Source organism: Kalmanozyma brasiliensis, assembly GCF_000497045.1.
Source record: "Kalmanozyma brasiliensis GHG001 unplaced genomic scaffold PSEUBRA_SCAF12, whole genome shotgun sequence".
Classification (NCBI taxonomy): domain Eukaryota; kingdom Fungi; phylum Basidiomycota; class Ustilaginomycetes; order Ustilaginales; genus Kalmanozyma; species Kalmanozyma brasiliensis.
Genome location: NW_015961951.1, coordinates 529,571 through 544,900, shown reverse-complemented (window position 1 = coordinate 544,900; position 15,330 = coordinate 529,571). Strand labels below are relative to the sequence as shown.

Below are 15,330 nucleotides of genomic sequence, written 5' to 3'. Positions count from 1 at the left end.
CCCTAACCCTAACCCTAACCCTAACCCTAACCCTAACCCTAACCCTAACCCTAACCCTAACCCTAACCCTAACCCTAACCCTAACCCTACGTCTTGCCAGGCTTCCAATGCGCCAACACTGTTCAACCGGTGACATGAAACCCTAACCCTAACCCTATACCTCAGCTGTTCAGTGTGACCTGGTTAAGCTATCCTTTTTTGTGCCTCAATTTTTTCGCGCATTTTAATTGCAAAAATTGTGTCACGCTGAGAGATTATTTTATATTCCGTCTTTTCGGTGAACCCCTTCATCCTGAACAGCGGTGTCGACTTGCATTGCCATTGTTTGTCGTGGACCGCACGGTGCACCGTCCAGAAGCTCATTCGCTTCATCTTGAACTCAGCCCTCAATATTGTGGATCGAGCTTCACTGTCCCACAATTGGTTTCGGTGGGACAAAGCTGGGCATCTTCATATGGTCAGTGCGTCTGGCTGCGCAGCAAGTCTCGCAAAAAGTTTCTCGACGCTGATCCCCGCTTTCTCACCTTCCGCTCCATCTTCCACCTACCCGTCGTGATCTCGACAGCGCTTCAAGGCATTTGACAGACTTGGCGCCCCCTGGAAACTGGAAAGCGACCAAGGTACCCCTTTTCTGCACATCACGCACACCGTTCTCCCGCTCATGGATCGACAAGTTCTGCAAAGAGTGTCTCGATCCGCCGTTTGAAGGGCTGCCGGATGACGCCAAACTCGAATTGATCGAAGGAGACTTCGTTGGTTGGACGCCTCTTGAAATCGCTCGACGTTACGTGGTTCCCAACCTGGCTCGCGAGGACTCGCCGTTCACCAGTCTCACCTTCGCCATCGCCGATGATCAGTCGCACAAGGATGGCAAGGTCTTGATCCCAGGCATCGACGAAGATTACTTCCGAGACGGAATGGAGGGCTACCCGCTCAGGATCGAAGCGACGATTCGACAAGAGCCCGAAGGCGTTTTGATCGATGCTTTCCTCCTTCACGAGGGGATTCATGGCATGTGCAACAAGGACTCAGAGTTCTACTACGACAACACAAAAGATCCCGAGTACGTTGCCGAGAAACAGGCTTGGCTCGAAGCGGGCAGAGACCTAGGTAAGTTCATACATTGATTGTTGCAGGCTTGATACTGCAGCCGACAATGACGTATCACGTTCTTCGATCTGCCAAAAAGGGACACTGACGCGCCTCAACGCTGTTGCTCTTCTCGACGTTGCATGCGCACGCTTGATACACATCGACTTTGACGTTGTTTGCGTCAATCGACATTGAACAGATTCTCCAAAGCCATTCATCGAAGGCCTCCCAGTGCGCAAGTACTACCTCTATACTGACGGCAAAGAGGTGAGCGTCTGTCAAGACGAGGTGGACGACCCTACAAAAGAATGGTGGCTCGACGAGCCGAAAAGCGATAAGGTCCGCGAGATCAGCGAAGAGGAACACTTGCGAAGGTGGAAAGCTCGCGTCGACGCTGCCAAGGCCGAACGAGAAGCCAAGATAGCTGAGGATGTTCGGCGCTGGATAGCAGGCACATACGAATACCCTGCTAACAGGCCCCACATCAACGGCACGTTCTGGCTTCTGTCCAACGGTCAAGTGTTTCTTGGCGGCCCTGAATACGGGCCAGGCTACGTAATGGACGCGTTTCCAGAGCGAGTTGAGGTGGTGCGCGAGACCACTCGGAAAGAAATGTACGAAAGGTTCCTAGCCGAAGAAGCCGACAAAGTTACTCAGGCATCGACAAAGGACGGGGACGTTCAGAAGGACGGCAATGCAATCTGAACCAACCGAATCATGCACTCATGCACTCGAATAACACCTCAGACGAGACTCCGACTTGGACTGAGCAAACGGTATCGATTACAGCTAGAGCGTGAGAGACAAGTGGGAATCCGTATTGTATGTATGGTTTGTGTATGTTCAAGACCGAGACGTGAGCAGTATGACTACTAGCTCTATTTCTTGCCCTCGTCGGCCGCCTCCTTGGCATCCTCCTTGGCATCTTCAGCGGCTGCCTTGGCTTCCGCCTCGGCCTCCTCGCGATCCTGCTTGATCTCTTCGATCTCATCGTCGATGCCAATGGCCTCGTCAAAGTCCTCCTGATCGGGCAGCTGTCGCTCAATGAAGGGTCGGATGAGACGCTCAAAGTACGGGTGCTCCTTGAGCTGCGGGTTGTTTCGGCGCACCATGCGGAAGTACTCGCGGTAGATGTCGCCGTCGTACCTGCCGATGGGCGAGTTGAGAACGTGGTCCGATATGGCGAACGAGTCGATGAGGGGGATAGCGAATGTACGCGTCTTGGCACAGTATTCGGTGACCTTGGCCGAAGCAAAGTCGAGCTGCTCGGGTGTGACGAAGCCACTGCGGAGGAAGAAGGCAGCCTTCTCCTCCAGCTGCCAGAGACCGTAGAACTTGGCCAGCAGCTCGAGGTGCTCGCGCACACCGTCGTCGCTCTTCTCGACACGCTCCACAGCCGAGCGGAATTGTCGGAAGATGTAGCCGGCCGTGTGTACGCTGGCAGCAACGAATCGCACCTGCGAGCAGTCCTCGAAAGCTTGCTCCCTGCTGCGTCCCTTCTTGAGGCATGCCTGGTAGTCCTCGGAAGCCTTCTTGACGGCGTGAGCGGCGACGGTCGCCCAACCGCGGTCGATGCCGTCAAGTGTGTCGAGCGCTTCGTTCGACTCGCACTTGGCCGACAGGACCTTGTCGAGATCGTTCATGTACATGGTACCCTGGCTGACCTGCTTCTTGCCGTCCAGTGCGTCCTGGAAAGCCGAGATGAGGAAACGACCGGACTGCAGAGCGAGAATCGTGTTGTCACCTGAAGACGATGGAGAGCGGAAAGAGGGATTGGAAAGAAACGGTGGTCAGCGAGGGTTCTGTGATCGGAGAGTGTGAAATGCGGCTGCCGTGTGAACTTACCCTCCCATGTGCAGTGCACGGCGAAATCAGAGTACATGTTGGCAAAAGCGTTGTAGGACGAGTAACCGTGACCACCACACGCCTGTCGCGATCGGTCGATGGTCTCGAGGGTAGCCCAGGTGCAGAAGGCCTTGAGACCGGCACTGGTCGAATGGGTCTCCTTGAGCTTCTCGATGGTGGCATCCAGGCTAGGGTCTCCAGGCTCCAGAGACTCGAGCGCCTGCGAAGTCTCTTCGTACAGACGCTGGAGCTCGAGTGAGGTGTAACCGAAAGCGACGGCCTGAGCGACCAGAGGCATAAGACGGCGCTGGTGGATTGGGTAGTCGATGATCTGGGTCTCGAGCTCGGCCTTGGCGTCCGACTTGAACTGTCGTCGCGCAGCAGCATATCGGACCGAGATGGTTAGCGCCTTTTTGGCCGTGTTGGCGGCATCCGCTACCATTGCCGTTCGACCCTGGAGCAAGGCACCGTAGGTAAGCTGCTGAAGCGGAGGCTCGCGCACCTCACCGTCACGGGTGACCTGAGTGTGCTTCATGAGCATGTATGCACGAGGGATGCGAACGTTGGTGAATTGAATGTAGCCGTTGTCGATACCGTCACGACCCATCTTCTTGCCGATATCGCCAATGTTGATACCAGGAAGCAGCTGGAAACTCTTGGGGTCACGGAGGGGCACAATGAAGGTCTTGGTGCCGTAGCGCTTGCCGTTGACGATAAGCTGAGCAAAGACGGAGCAGTGCGTGGCCGTCTGAGCAGCACCACCAATCCACCACTTGGTAGCACCGAGATTCGGAGTGTGGATGACGAATTCGTCCGTGGTGCCGTCGAAGTGCGCGGTGGTCTCGAGACCGGCGACGTTGGAACCGTGAGCCAGCTCGGTCATACCGAAGCAGCCGAACATGCCCTGGCAAGCAATGACACCCTTCTCCATCCAGTAAGAGAACTGGTTGGGGGTAGCACCGGATCGGATGGCACCAAGGAAAAGACCGTAGTGGACACCGAGACGGGTCCAGAGACCGGGGTCGAGAAGCGACATGAGCTCCATACGCTTCTGGAAGTCGTCGACGGGCTCGCTGGTGACGTAGTGAGCCAGGCGCTGGATGCGCTGCATGGTACGCTCACGAATTTGCTCCTTGGTGAGATCGTAAATGTCAGCCGAGTAGAAGACGGGGTCGCGGCTGGCTTCGAGCATGAACTTTTCCTTCTTGACGAGATCGTTCTCGCTACCGTGGTGCTCGATGGACATCTGCGGGTCAAAAGGAAGCGAACATGGTCATGGTCAGTGTCTGAAGCTTGGCAGCGGAGCGAAATTCGGTCAAGGAGAGTCAACGTACCTTTCGGACGTCAAAGGGAGGGTTGGCCCTCTCCTTTGCCATGGTGTCCATGGTGAGACTGTCGGTCCAAGACGACATGATGGCGCGCTTGTCTCGATAGGTACGAGTGGACCAGGCGGCTGAAGGGGATCAAAGAGCTTGCAGAGATGAAAGCAGTGAACGGCAAGCCGAGTCGTGACCAAACGTGGGACGCGGTAAGTGATGTATATGTCACGGCGCGGTGGGGAGGAGATGGTGGAGTGGAAAGAGGAAGAGGTGAGCCAATGTCGAATGGAGAGAGTGTGTGAAAAGAGCCCGGCGGCGATTGTACGACGACGAGGGTTGAAAGCGGATTTGGCTGGGTGCCTACAGCTGAAAGGCAACTGATGAAAGCCGGGCGTGCTGCTGAGCCAACGAGGCGCCAGAAAGCCGGTTTCAGGGCCTTTGGGCGTGTGTGTGCGGGGTAGCCAAAAGCAGGCTAGACAAGGAGCCAGACGGCCGGCCAATCCATCGATGTTGAAAGCGCACGCTGTGAGGCTGAGCTGCAGCCAAAAAGACAGACACGCACGCCTGATCCGGTCATCGAGCGTCAGCTTGGAGAATGCGGGCTTGAAATTGGGCAGAGACTCGATTTTTCAAATGGCGAGGGCGCAATTCTTATTCAATTGTTTGAACCCTTGGAGAAGCCAACGCATTTCAAATTGAGCTCCACAGGTTCTCGACTCTCTCTCTTTCCCTTTCTCTCTTTCTCCGCATCCATCAAGATCGTCAGCGCCAATCATCGTCTTGAAGTCTGTACATCGACGCGGGGTCGTGTGCCTCTTCTGTCTGTGCCAGCTTGCAAAGTTGAGACTGGCTGTCGTTTCCTTAACCACTGCCGACATTGCCGTTGAGCTGGCTCTCTCCCGCCGCGAGCTGTACACAGGACTCTCGCAAGCTGTATTGGCACTGCTTCCCACAGAGCTCGGCACGGTATGCGATGCTTCTCTCCACCGAATTGCCGTTCATGCAAGACATGGTGTCGAAAAGCCACGCTTACGAGATCAAATGCTCACAGCCTTAGCATTCTGGTTGGCAAACGAGAGAGGGATGGCCAAGCGTGAAAGCAGCCGGCTGGAACGGCCTTAGCCTTTTGACAGCTGAGGATCTGCAACGCCTTTTTCACGCTCAAGTCGCAGTCCAGAGTGCAAGTCGCTGGCTTCGACTGTCCTGTTTTCTGGCATTGTTAGTTTGAAGGGAACTTGTTAGACCGTGAAGGTCATCGGCCAATTTGCTTTTTTGGAGCTCGGCCTTCACAACGTCATGCGCAACGAACAGCCGAGAGAGCATGTCAAGGCACACGGTGGTGCAACAAGCGAAGCCTTCTTTTGAGCAACAACCGATGTTCGCAGCAGGCATGACGAGTAGCACGTTGAGGTCATTGAGCCCTCCTTTCGGAGTCGAAACCGAGTCATGGTCCGGAACATTGCAGTCTTGAGCCAAGCGCCGAAGGGGAGGCTCAAGCTTCACAGCCTCATGCAGGATGGTTGCGTGCCGCCGGCATCCTCTCCTCGTCATCGTGTGGCACAGACCAGGCAACGCTCGAGCGCATCTTGCAACCTTATAAGCTCATTGCCCAGAGTTGCTTGCCTTCGTGTCCGACCTAAAGATCCAACACCATCGCTTTCCTGTAGAGAGTTCCCTTCACGATGCCAGCTCATCCCCATCTCGGCTACGTCAATCCAGGTGAGTATTGCAGACGTTCGTGAGGTGCGCGAACCTTTGCTCTGCCAGCATCCTCGTCTGACATTTCATGCGCTACAATGCCCTTGCCCCACCGCCGCAGTCACCGGCCACGATTTCGCCGATCCTGGAGTCTTCTACGACCATCCGAGCCAGACCTGGTACGCCTACGGCACCAACGGCAACGGCAAGAACATCCAGTGCTCCTACACCAAAGACTTTTGCTCGTGGTCCCACCATGACCAGGATGTCCTCCCCGGACCTCTGCCCGCATATCAGTCCGGAGCAGAAAGCTTCCTGTGGGCGCCCGAAGTGATCGAGGCACCCCAGGGACGCGGCGGCTACCTCCTGTATGTCTCTTGCCAAGACGCCCACTACAAGAAGCAGTGCATCGGGGTAGCCTACTCCGACCGCAGCCCCCTGGGTCCTTTCCGATGGATTACCGACCGACCGCTCATCTCTCGCGGTGAACACGGCGGTACACTCGACCCCCAGCCCTTCGAGGACCCCAACAGTGGGAAGCGCTACCTCGTCTACAAGACCGACTGGGACAAGATGTATACCCAGCACCCGCAGCTGTGGCTCTCGGAGCTCGCACCCGATGGCCTCTCCCTCGTTGGCGACATGCAGCCCCTACAGGCTCCCAAGCACCACTACCAGCACGGGCTGCTCGAAGCGCCTTACCTGTTCTACCACCAGCCGAGCAACTCGTACGTCCTCTTCTTCTCCTCGGGCACATTCAGCAAGGACACGTACGCCACGTCGTACGCCATCTCCCACTCGGGCATCTTTGGTCCATACGAATGCCCCTCTCATCCATTCCTCGAGACGGACAAGGCGAGGCAGATCATGGGTCCCGGTGGCGCGTGTGTCGTGCGCGGCGTCGAGAATGAGCACTTTATTGTCTTCCACGCGCTCGAGAGGGAGGAAGGAGACAGGAAGATGTGCGTCCAACGCATCGAATTTGCCCAGGATGGAACGCCGCATCTGTCGGCACGACCTAACTGCGGCAAGCGACTCCGGTTGGGCGCGGAACAGGAGGACGACCATCATCACTTTGGCAACCAGCCCCCAGTCGGAGGTGCATCGGGTGGTGGCGGCAAGATGGGCAAGTTCCTCAACAAGGTCAAGGACAAGCTCGACTCGTAGATCCATACACACGCTGTCCGATCCGTAGAACTAGAATACAGTCGTGCCCTTGAAAGCACCTATCATCGCGTGAAGATCGGGTATCATCTGGCAGCATTGCGAATGCGTATGTACATGTTTTGTGAGCGATAATCGCGGGCCGAGATGGAATGTCGTCTATGTTTCATGTCGTATTCGAGAACTCGCCCTGCGTGTGACCCCGAGTCACAACTCTCGCTTACCTATCGTCCACCGTCGCCTCCATGCAGCAGAACAACACCCAATCGACCCCAGCCCCAGAACATGGCCCACAGGCCCAAACCAGCCAGAATGGGGAGAGTGAGGTTGTCATCCATGCCTCCGATCTCGAGTCCCTCGGCGACACCCGCGACGAGGCCGGATCCGAGGCAGAGCATCCACCACGGCATGCCTGGCACGTCTTTGTGAGGATTGGGCAGGGTATCAGCCCCCAACGCGCGGTCGGCTGCCGTTTTGCCGCCGAGGAAGATGGCAGAGAGACGATCGACTCCCGGCAGAAGGCCCCAATGGCTCTGACCGCGGAAGCCGACGGAGAAGCCTTCCCATCCGGTGCCATAAGCGCCGGCGACACGGTTGGTGCCAAAGATGGCGGGATGACGAGAATCCTGTCCCGACCACGAGATGCCTCGGGGGCGGACGTTGCTCATGGCAATGGGAGTGCACCAGAAGAGGTACGCGGTGAGCGCACCGGTAACAACAGCAGCGAGGAAGCCGGCGGTGGACTTGCGGCGAGCGAAGGGCGGGTGGGGAAGAGGAGGCGTGTATTTGCCGAAGAGCCTTCCGAATAGGGAAGCGGACGTGTCGCACCACGAGAGGATCATCACCGAGACGCAAGCAATGTCCTCCGGGAAGAAGTGCAGCGACGAGATGACGCCAATGAGATACCACACGACACCGTTGACCTTGTCCTTTTCGGACTCGCGCATGAGGAAGCCGAGCACGCGCTCGTAGAAACGCTCGAAGGCCGGGTTGTTTAGGCGGATGACGTCGGCAGTGACGACGATGCCGAGGAAGATCGAGAGGTTTCTGGCGACGGTGGTGTAGTCCTGCTTGGAGAAGTAGAGCTGCAGGACGAGAAGGCCCATAGAGCTGTGGAAGACCTTGCGTGGGATTTCCCAGCTCTTGCTCTCAGCTGATGCGACGTGGCCGTTGCTCGTCGATTTGGAGCTGGAAGCGCGTTGGACCGCTTGAGGCCGGCGACGCAGCTCGCTGCCATCATTGCCGTTTGCAGAGATGGCGGATGACTTTGCGTCATCCTCCGTCTGCAACGCCGAACTTTGTTCGAGCATGTCGCGGTCAAAGTCCGACTCTGCTCTTGACAGAGCTCGAAGAACAGCGGCGCCCTTTTGCAAGGAGGATGAGCGGCGACGCGTGCCTGTGGTGGAGCCGTTTTGGGAGGCGGACGAGGAGCCGGTCGGAGGAGGTGAAGAGGCCGGGGAGTCCGAGACCACCTTTTTGGAGGAACGAGTCGACATGTCGGGGGACCTGTTCCAGAGTGTCCGAGATGGAGTGATCAAGACTGACGAGGATGGACGGATGGATGGACGACGAGGTTGAGGAAGAAGCGACCCAAAGGCAATGAGAAACCAACATGCATCAATCCCCATCTGAGACGCACGCACCAACGAGGCTGAATTCTTCTGCATCAGCTGCTTGTTGCGCCTCTTCTTGCTCGCAAACAAAGCGTCCGCCTCGCTCGTCACGCATCCGCTTCATCGAATTTAAAAAAGTGACGATGCACCACCAATTCCCAAGCGAACGCGTTTTGAAGTCAAGGCGGGCTCATTTGAGACATCAGAACGTATATTTTGACAACAACCGAACCAATTTGCATCGTAGCAGCTTCTTAGCGCAGTAGGTAGCGCGTTGGGCTCATACCAGTCTATGAAAATTTACCTTTCCGCTGCAAAGCGGTGTAACCCAAAGGTCGTCGGATCGAAACCGACAGAAGCTACTTTCTTTTTTGGCCCTTTTTTTGGACCATAATCCTCAACATCATCATCTCCCTACCACTTGACCGCCATCATGAACAGGCCAGGCGGAGCGTGCTGTCTTCCCTCTCAGGGCGAACGGAAAACGTCACGGGCCTCGAAGAGATAGAATTTATGATGCTTGCATTGCTTCACGGGAAAGAGTTGCAATCTATGGGGAGGCACCTCACGAAAGGTACCCTTTAGCAAGCGCGATCTCGGCATTCATGACCGAGCTCGTGGCCGCGCCGATCATTACGTTGTTCGACAGCACGACAAACTTGATGTCGAACACGGGGCATTTGCGCACACGTCCCACGTTGACACCCGCGCCGTTCTGCCAGTCACGGTCGAGTCGGGGTTGTGGGCGGTCGGCCTCCTGATGCAATGTGATGGCCTGGGCTGGCGCCGAGTGAACGCCGATCTTTTGCGCTTCCGTGGTGAACTCCTCGAAGCATTTCTTGACCTCCTCTACCGAAGGAGCGGGCTGGTTCTTGAACGAGACCGAGACGCATTCCATGTGACCATCGATGACGGGGACGCGGTTGCAGTGCGCCGACACCTTGAGTGCGTTCTCCTCGTGGTAGTCGAATGCCGTCTTATCGGCCTTGATTCCACCGAGGATCTTGGCCGTCTCCCATTCAATCTTCTCCTCCTCGCCGCTGATGTAAGGCACGACATTGTCCAGGATGTCGAGCGACGAGACACCGGGGTAGCCTGCACCGGAGATGGCCTGCATCGTGTTGACCAGGATCTTGTCCAAGGGTCCGAATCGCTCCTCGAGCGCTTTGAGCGGAACGACGATGCCCGTGGTGGAGCAATTGGCGTTGGTGACGATGAAGCCCGTCTTGGTGCCCACCTGCTGTCTCTGGTATGGCAAGATCTCCATGTGTTCCGGGTTGACCAGAGGCACCACCAAGGGGCACAACGGATCCGTGCGGTAGTTCTTGGCGTTGGAGAAAACCCGCAACTCGGCCTTGCGGAAGGCGTCCTCCACGGGTCCAGCCGGTCCGGAGTCCAATCCAGAGAAGACGACCTGGCACTCGGAGAAGTGCTCGGGCTTGCATTCGTAAACGGGCATCTGTGCGACATTGCTAGGCACTCGGCGGATCTGCTTCCACCTTGCTTCGACTGCCTGAGCGTATGGCTTGCCGGCCGAAGAGGACGATGCGCCGAGGGCAGCAATCTCGAATTGCGGGTGGTCGGCGAGCTGGAGAATGAAACGCTGACCGACGGTGCCCGTAGCGCCAAGCAGGCCAACCTTGAGCTTTTGCGATGATGAGGACGACGACATTGTGAATCGAAGAGGTTTTGATGACGATGGGGTGGTGGTGGTAGCGACGAGAGCGATGAGGATAGCGCGAGAAGAAAGTGGACCGAAATCCAATCTTATCGGGGACAGGCGATGAAAGGTGACTCGCCACACAAAGCCTTAAAATTGACCGAAATTGCGCCTAGCCGAGCCTCATGCGCTGCGCTGCGCTGCGCTGTTTTCTTCCAAATCGTGCGCTGCGCTGAGCAGTGTGAGTTGTGGTGGGGACACTCGAGTCACTTCAGCGCGGCTCACCGCGCCTTGCTGCCTTCTACCCATTCGCATCCCAACCACTGCCTTCTGCTACTGTCAATTTGTGCACACCCAAAATGCTCGATGAATCATCACTCCCCGTCACCCCTTACGAGCGGTCTTGGGACAAGATCCACTGGACAGCCTTCACTATAGCCGGAAAAAAATGCTTCATGAAACGCAGCGTTGACCCCCGCGAATTCAGAGTCGACAGAGACAACCACAGGGTCGTCAGCTTTACCAACAGTGCCAATGCTGTGCGCAACGAGAAGTTGGCCATCGACTACGTGCGGGAACACACGAGCATCCCCGTTCCCAACATTGTCTTTTATCTTGACGAGGGTGATCGCGTCTACCTCGCAACCGAGGTGGTCGAAGGCGTCACCCTGGGGGACATTGAGGATCCCAAGGATGAATTCAAGGTGTGCAAGCAGCTCGACGCCTACGTCACGGAACTCGAGACTCACCGATCGTCCAAGATCCGCGGGTTTGGTGTCGACGTGTGCCTTCCTGTTCACATGCACGACCTGAACAACCAGTACGAATCAGAGAAGTACGTCGAGGTAGAAGGCGATCCCTTTGTGCTTTGTCACGGCGACCTCCATCCAGGCAACGTCATTGTCGATCCCGAAACGATGAAGGTCAAAGCGGTGATAGACTGGGAGTTTGCAGGATACTATCCCGCCATCATCGATAACCGTCGATACAAGAACTACCACCACTGCATTGTTCACCTCGCGGATGGCTCACTCGTGCCTCAAATGACGCACGCCAAGAGGGCCAGGGAGCTCCTCAGGCGCTACGGGGTATACTACAAGGAGGAAATCCAGCGCGAGGGCCGCATCGAGATCGTCGACGGAGAGCCAGTCTACAGATACCCATCGCCAGACAAGGAACTGCCCGATCCGAACAAGGTGTTCGTGGTTCCTCCCATCGCTCTCAATGCCGTGAAGAGGTCTTCTGAGGCTGAGGCCGAAGACAAGACCGCCGCCGACGCAGCACTTGCCACCGACGTAGAGCAGACTGTCGGTTGAGCGCCAACTAGCTTCATGGCAACGTGATGTACGTGCAATTACAATCGAAGGCTTACATGCAATCGACTACCGACAGAACGCCTTCTAGGTCTTCATGTTGTTCAAGATCTCCTGATACGGTTGAACGAGCGAAGTGAGGTTGCGTGGACGTGCAAGAACTTGGAGCACCTGAGCGCACAATTGGCGTTTGTCGAAGCCCAGAAGCGTCGCCTCCCAGTCTTGATCCTTCTCGGGCTTGCAGTAAATGGGACCAATCAACGACTTGATCAGGTCTTCGGCCTGATTCTTGATGCCTTCCTCGGCGATGCGCTTGGCGTACGACATCAAGTGGTTCTTGTACTCGTTGGCGCTGTCGAGTATCGCAGCTGCCTGCATCCTCGCCTCGAGATGGCGCAAGGTGACGGCGATCACAAAGTCCGACTTCTTGTCTTCCGGTACGCTCATCTCGACCGGGGGCGTCTCGTCGTCGTCCGACTCTTCTTGCGCTCCGACCGGGTTGTCGCCGTGCACACGACGAATGTACATGGTGTTGATCTCGGCCTCGATGGCACGCACTGGGTCGCGGATTGAGGCCTCGCTGCCGCGGCTGCGTGTGCGCCCATCCCAAGCTTCCGAATGCTCCGCCCACCAGCCGTCGCTGATGCAGACCCAGCCGAGCTTCCTGTCGTCGAATGTGTACGCCTTCTCGCTGTGCAGGATCACGACAGGTGCGCCGTTGGCGTGCACCGTCATGGAGAAAAGGTTCTCTGGGTCGCCAAGCAGATTGAGGATCGACACGGGACGGTGGATCTCGTGGTCGGCGCGGATGTTCCATCGATACATCAGCCCAGAGACGGTCACCGCCATCAACGTGACGCCGTTGCTCTCCAGTCGATAGCATGCCGAGTCCAGCAGCAGATTGCCCACCCTGCGCCCCCGCGCCGAGTAGATCAAAAGCGTAGAATCTTCCAGTGCGACTGCCGAGAAGAAGGACGTCGTCGTGGCTAGTGTCGCTGCTGTTGGACTAAAGTCGAGCCACAAGACTCGGTCCTTGTCCGAAGGATCAAGTCTGGCAATCTCTGTCGGCCGCGACTCGTCAAAGTTGCGCATCTCGATCGAGATGCCGTCTTCGTCTCGGCGATAGATGTTCAGCGTCTCTGGCACCGACAGATGCACGCCAGTGCGTACGCCGTTCTCGACGATGCCGCTTGCCCCTGTCAATGCCTCGCGCAGCACTTTCTTGGGTCCAGGGGGATCACGAGGATGCTCGCCGCCCAGCGTTCGACCGATGTCGGCCTTGGTCTTGCCCTTTTGAAGCTTGCTGATGGGCTCAATGTCCTCCGTGTCCGTCTCGGCCTCCACTGCTGCCGCTTTGCGCTTCTTGCCTCGCATGAATCGCTGCTGCCACTCGGTCCAGAATTGCATCATGTCTTCAGGGGTGGCACCCTCGGGCATGATGCCGAATGGCAGACCGACTGGGATGTACTGTGTCAACGATGCGACGGCACCCGACGGCACGGCCATTGGCTGTATCGACGTGTGCGCGGATGTGTTGGCCGCCATAGCACCATTGAAGTGGCCGTTCGACATGCCCGAATGGGCTCCGTTCATACTTGGGCCAGCCCCGAACCCATCTGTTGTGGTTCCGCCGACAGCCTCGCGCATGGCTGGATGATGTTGCATGGCTGATGTCGAGGCTCGTGGCGCTGCTGCCGGTTCTGGTGCGTACTGAATGACCGAGGCTGGTGCGGGGGACAGATCGTCTCCCATGAGTGTTGGTCGAATGCGCCGCTTACCGTCCACGGTGATAGTGATGGTCTGCTGAAGACGCTCCGTCTTGTTCGCTGCAGGACGAACGTGAGGAACGCTGCCTGCGATCGGCACAGGCGCCACGGACGCTCTTGCTGGTTGCGGTTGCCCTGCCTTGCGCGGCTGAAGGACGTTGGGTCGGTCCGAGGTTCCGAATGCCGAAGCTACATTAGAGGTAGCGGCGACATTGCGAATTCGCTTGACGCCGTGCTTGGCGCGAGACTGCTCTAGCCTTTCTGCGCTGAGCGCGTCCGAGATAAGATCCGGGGAGAGGCTGAACACGGCGACGGTGCCATCCGACGAGCATGCATAAAGAGTGTAACCGTCGGCTGACCACGAAAGGTCCATGACTTGGCGCTCGAAGACATCTCTTGCGACCAGGACCGGCTGCTCGAGGCCAGTGACCCAGATCGAGACCGACTGATCCAACGAGCCGAGCGCGACCACGCACGAGTGGGTACCGCCATCGAATCCCTTGAAGATCTTTGGGCTGAAGGCAGTGACGACCACGGCATTCTCGTGGCCGACAAAGTAGATGTCGCTGCTCCAATTCGACCTCTTGACGACGCTGGCAACGAAGACAGGACCACTGGTGGCATTGGCGCAAAGCAAGAGGCTGCCGTCGGGGGACCAGCTCGGACGACGGAAGAAGGCGGTCGAGGGACTGCTGAGGAACGGTTCGGTGACGGAGCGCTCGAGGCTCCAGTCAGACGTGCGCCAAACTTTGACACTCTTGTCGTCGGATGCCGTGGCGAGGTATTGGCCAAGAGGATCAAAGACGACACCTTTGACGAAACCCTGATGACCACTGATGGTGCGTAATCTTTCAAAGTTGGTGCCGGACCAAATGATGACTTTGGAGTCGAGACCCACCGAAGCAATGAATTCGTCGTCGCCAGACCATGCCAGATCCACCACGTCGGATTCGTGGCCTGCGAGACGGCGATAGGGTCTCCAGCTTTCGATATTGACCTCGCTGGATCCAAAGCTGCCTCCTCCCATGCCGCTGGGATCGAGGTCCCATATGAGCGCTACTGTGTCATCGGAGCCAGACGCAAGGAAGCGACCTGAATTCGCCCATCGGACCACCAGCACACTGCCCGTATGTCTCGAGAGCGTGGATAGCAATCGATGCGAGTTGGCGTCCTTCTCGGCTGCTTGGTCGAGGATGGTAGCTGTGGACCAGATGCGGATCTTTGTGTCGAGACCGGCGGTGGCGAGACGGCTCGAGTCGGGATGGACAGCGACACTGAAGATGGTGGAGAGCTTGCCCTTCTTGTCGTCATTGTGGTGCGCGACCCAGTCAGGGAGTATGATAGACATGGCTGCTATCAAAGGCTGTTTCCACAGCAGGGCTTGTGGGGATCAGCGGATACCACCTCGGTATAGTGAGCGGGTCGGTAGACAGACAGGGTGATCAGACTCGCGCCAACGTGTATGAGGTACAAAGCCAATTCAAAAAAGCGGGAAGAGCATGGCGAAGGTGCTTGGAGCTGAGGAGATTGCGGCCGCGAGCGAGTGTTGAAGCAGGCGACGGAGCTGCAGCTGAAGTGCGCCTGGTGCCGGCGGTCAGACTATGGAGGATGGCAGTGAGTCGGTAGAATGCGTGTTGGCTGAGTCGAAGCAAGAGAAGGTGCAAGGACAAGCGAGCGTGATGTTGAGCGGCAAAGGAGAGAATGGAAGATGGCGACGAGGAGAGGAAGAAGAAGAAGCAAGGTGGACTGAGCTCAGTTTAGCCGACGAGGGTCCATCCGTCCAAACGCGACGAGAGGGCCAACATGATCTGCTTGTCTTTGTGCTGTCACACAAGCTCTCTTCCCTCCTCCCTCAGCTCA

At 57.1% G+C, this 15,330-nt stretch overlaps 7 protein-coding genes and 1 non-coding gene across 8 annotated transcripts; 4 read left to right on the top strand and 4 right to left on the bottom strand.

Annotated features, from left to right (window-relative positions):
* Window positions 1-565: 565 nt before the first annotated feature.
* Window positions 566-1,797, top strand: PSEUBRA_001235 (uncharacterized protein; the record flags this gene model as incomplete). Its single annotated transcript, XM_059464551.1, has 2 exons — window positions 566-1,110; window positions 1,292-1,797. Coding segments are annotated over 2 exons (1,051 nt in total), but the record flags the coding sequence as incomplete, so codon positions are not given.
* Window positions 1,798-1,970: 173 nt separating this feature from the next.
* On the bottom strand, window positions 1,971-4,349 carry PSEUBRA_001234 (Acyl-CoA oxidase/dehydrogenase, central domain protein; the record flags this gene model as incomplete). Its single annotated transcript, XM_016434471.1, has 3 exons — window positions 1,971-2,836; window positions 2,938-4,183; window positions 4,272-4,349. The coding sequence occupies 3 exons, from the start codon at window positions 4,347-4,349 to the stop codon at window positions 1,971-1,973; spliced, it is 2,190 nt and encodes a 729-aa protein (XP_016294262.1).
* A 1,589-nt stretch (window positions 4,350-5,938) lies between these two features.
* PSEUBRA_001233 (Glycoside hydrolase, family 43) lies at window positions 5,939-7,121 on the top strand (the record flags this gene model as incomplete). The annotated part of the gene is made up of 2 exons (XM_016434490.1): window positions 5,939-5,975; window positions 6,076-7,121. The coding sequence occupies 2 exons, from the start codon at window positions 5,939-5,941 to the stop codon at window positions 7,119-7,121; spliced, it is 1,083 nt and encodes a 360-aa protein (XP_016294261.1).
* Window positions 7,122-7,342: 221 nt separating this feature from the next.
* PSEUBRA_001232 (Phosphatidate cytidylyltransferase) lies at window positions 7,343-8,614 on the bottom strand (the record flags this gene model as incomplete). Its single annotated transcript, XM_016434464.1, has 1 exon — window positions 7,343-8,614. The coding sequence occupies one exon, from the start codon at window positions 8,612-8,614 to the stop codon at window positions 7,343-7,345; it is 1,272 nt and encodes a 423-aa protein (XP_016294260.1).
* A 365-nt stretch (window positions 8,615-8,979) lies between these two features.
* Window positions 8,980-9,093, top strand: PSEUBRA_006442. The gene is made up of 2 exons: window positions 8,980-9,016; window positions 9,058-9,093. It is a non-coding gene; the product is annotated as a tRNA-Met (tRNA).
* A 203-nt stretch (window positions 9,094-9,296) lies between these two features.
* On the bottom strand, window positions 9,297-10,403 carry PSEUBRA_001231 (Semialdehyde dehydrogenase, NAD-binding; the record flags this gene model as incomplete). Its single annotated transcript, XM_016434468.1, has 1 exon — window positions 9,297-10,403. One exon carries the CDS (start codon window positions 10,401-10,403, stop codon window positions 9,297-9,299), a length of 1,107 nt encoding a protein of 368 aa, XP_016294259.1.
* Window positions 10,404-10,750: 347 nt separating this feature from the next.
* PSEUBRA_001230 (Aminoglycoside phosphotransferase) lies at window positions 10,751-11,707 on the top strand (the record flags this gene model as incomplete). Its single annotated transcript, XM_059464549.1, has 1 exon — window positions 10,751-11,707. The coding sequence occupies one exon, from the start codon at window positions 10,751-10,753 to the stop codon at window positions 11,705-11,707; it is 957 nt and encodes a 318-aa protein (XP_059321129.1).
* An 84-nt stretch (window positions 11,708-11,791) lies between these two features.
* PSEUBRA_001229 (TUP1-like enhancer of split) lies at window positions 11,792-14,818 on the bottom strand (the record flags this gene model as incomplete). Its single annotated transcript, XM_016434463.1, has 1 exon — window positions 11,792-14,818. The coding sequence occupies one exon, from the start codon at window positions 14,816-14,818 to the stop codon at window positions 11,792-11,794; it is 3,027 nt and encodes a 1,008-aa protein (XP_016294258.1).
* Window positions 14,819-15,330: the final 512 nt, after the last annotated feature.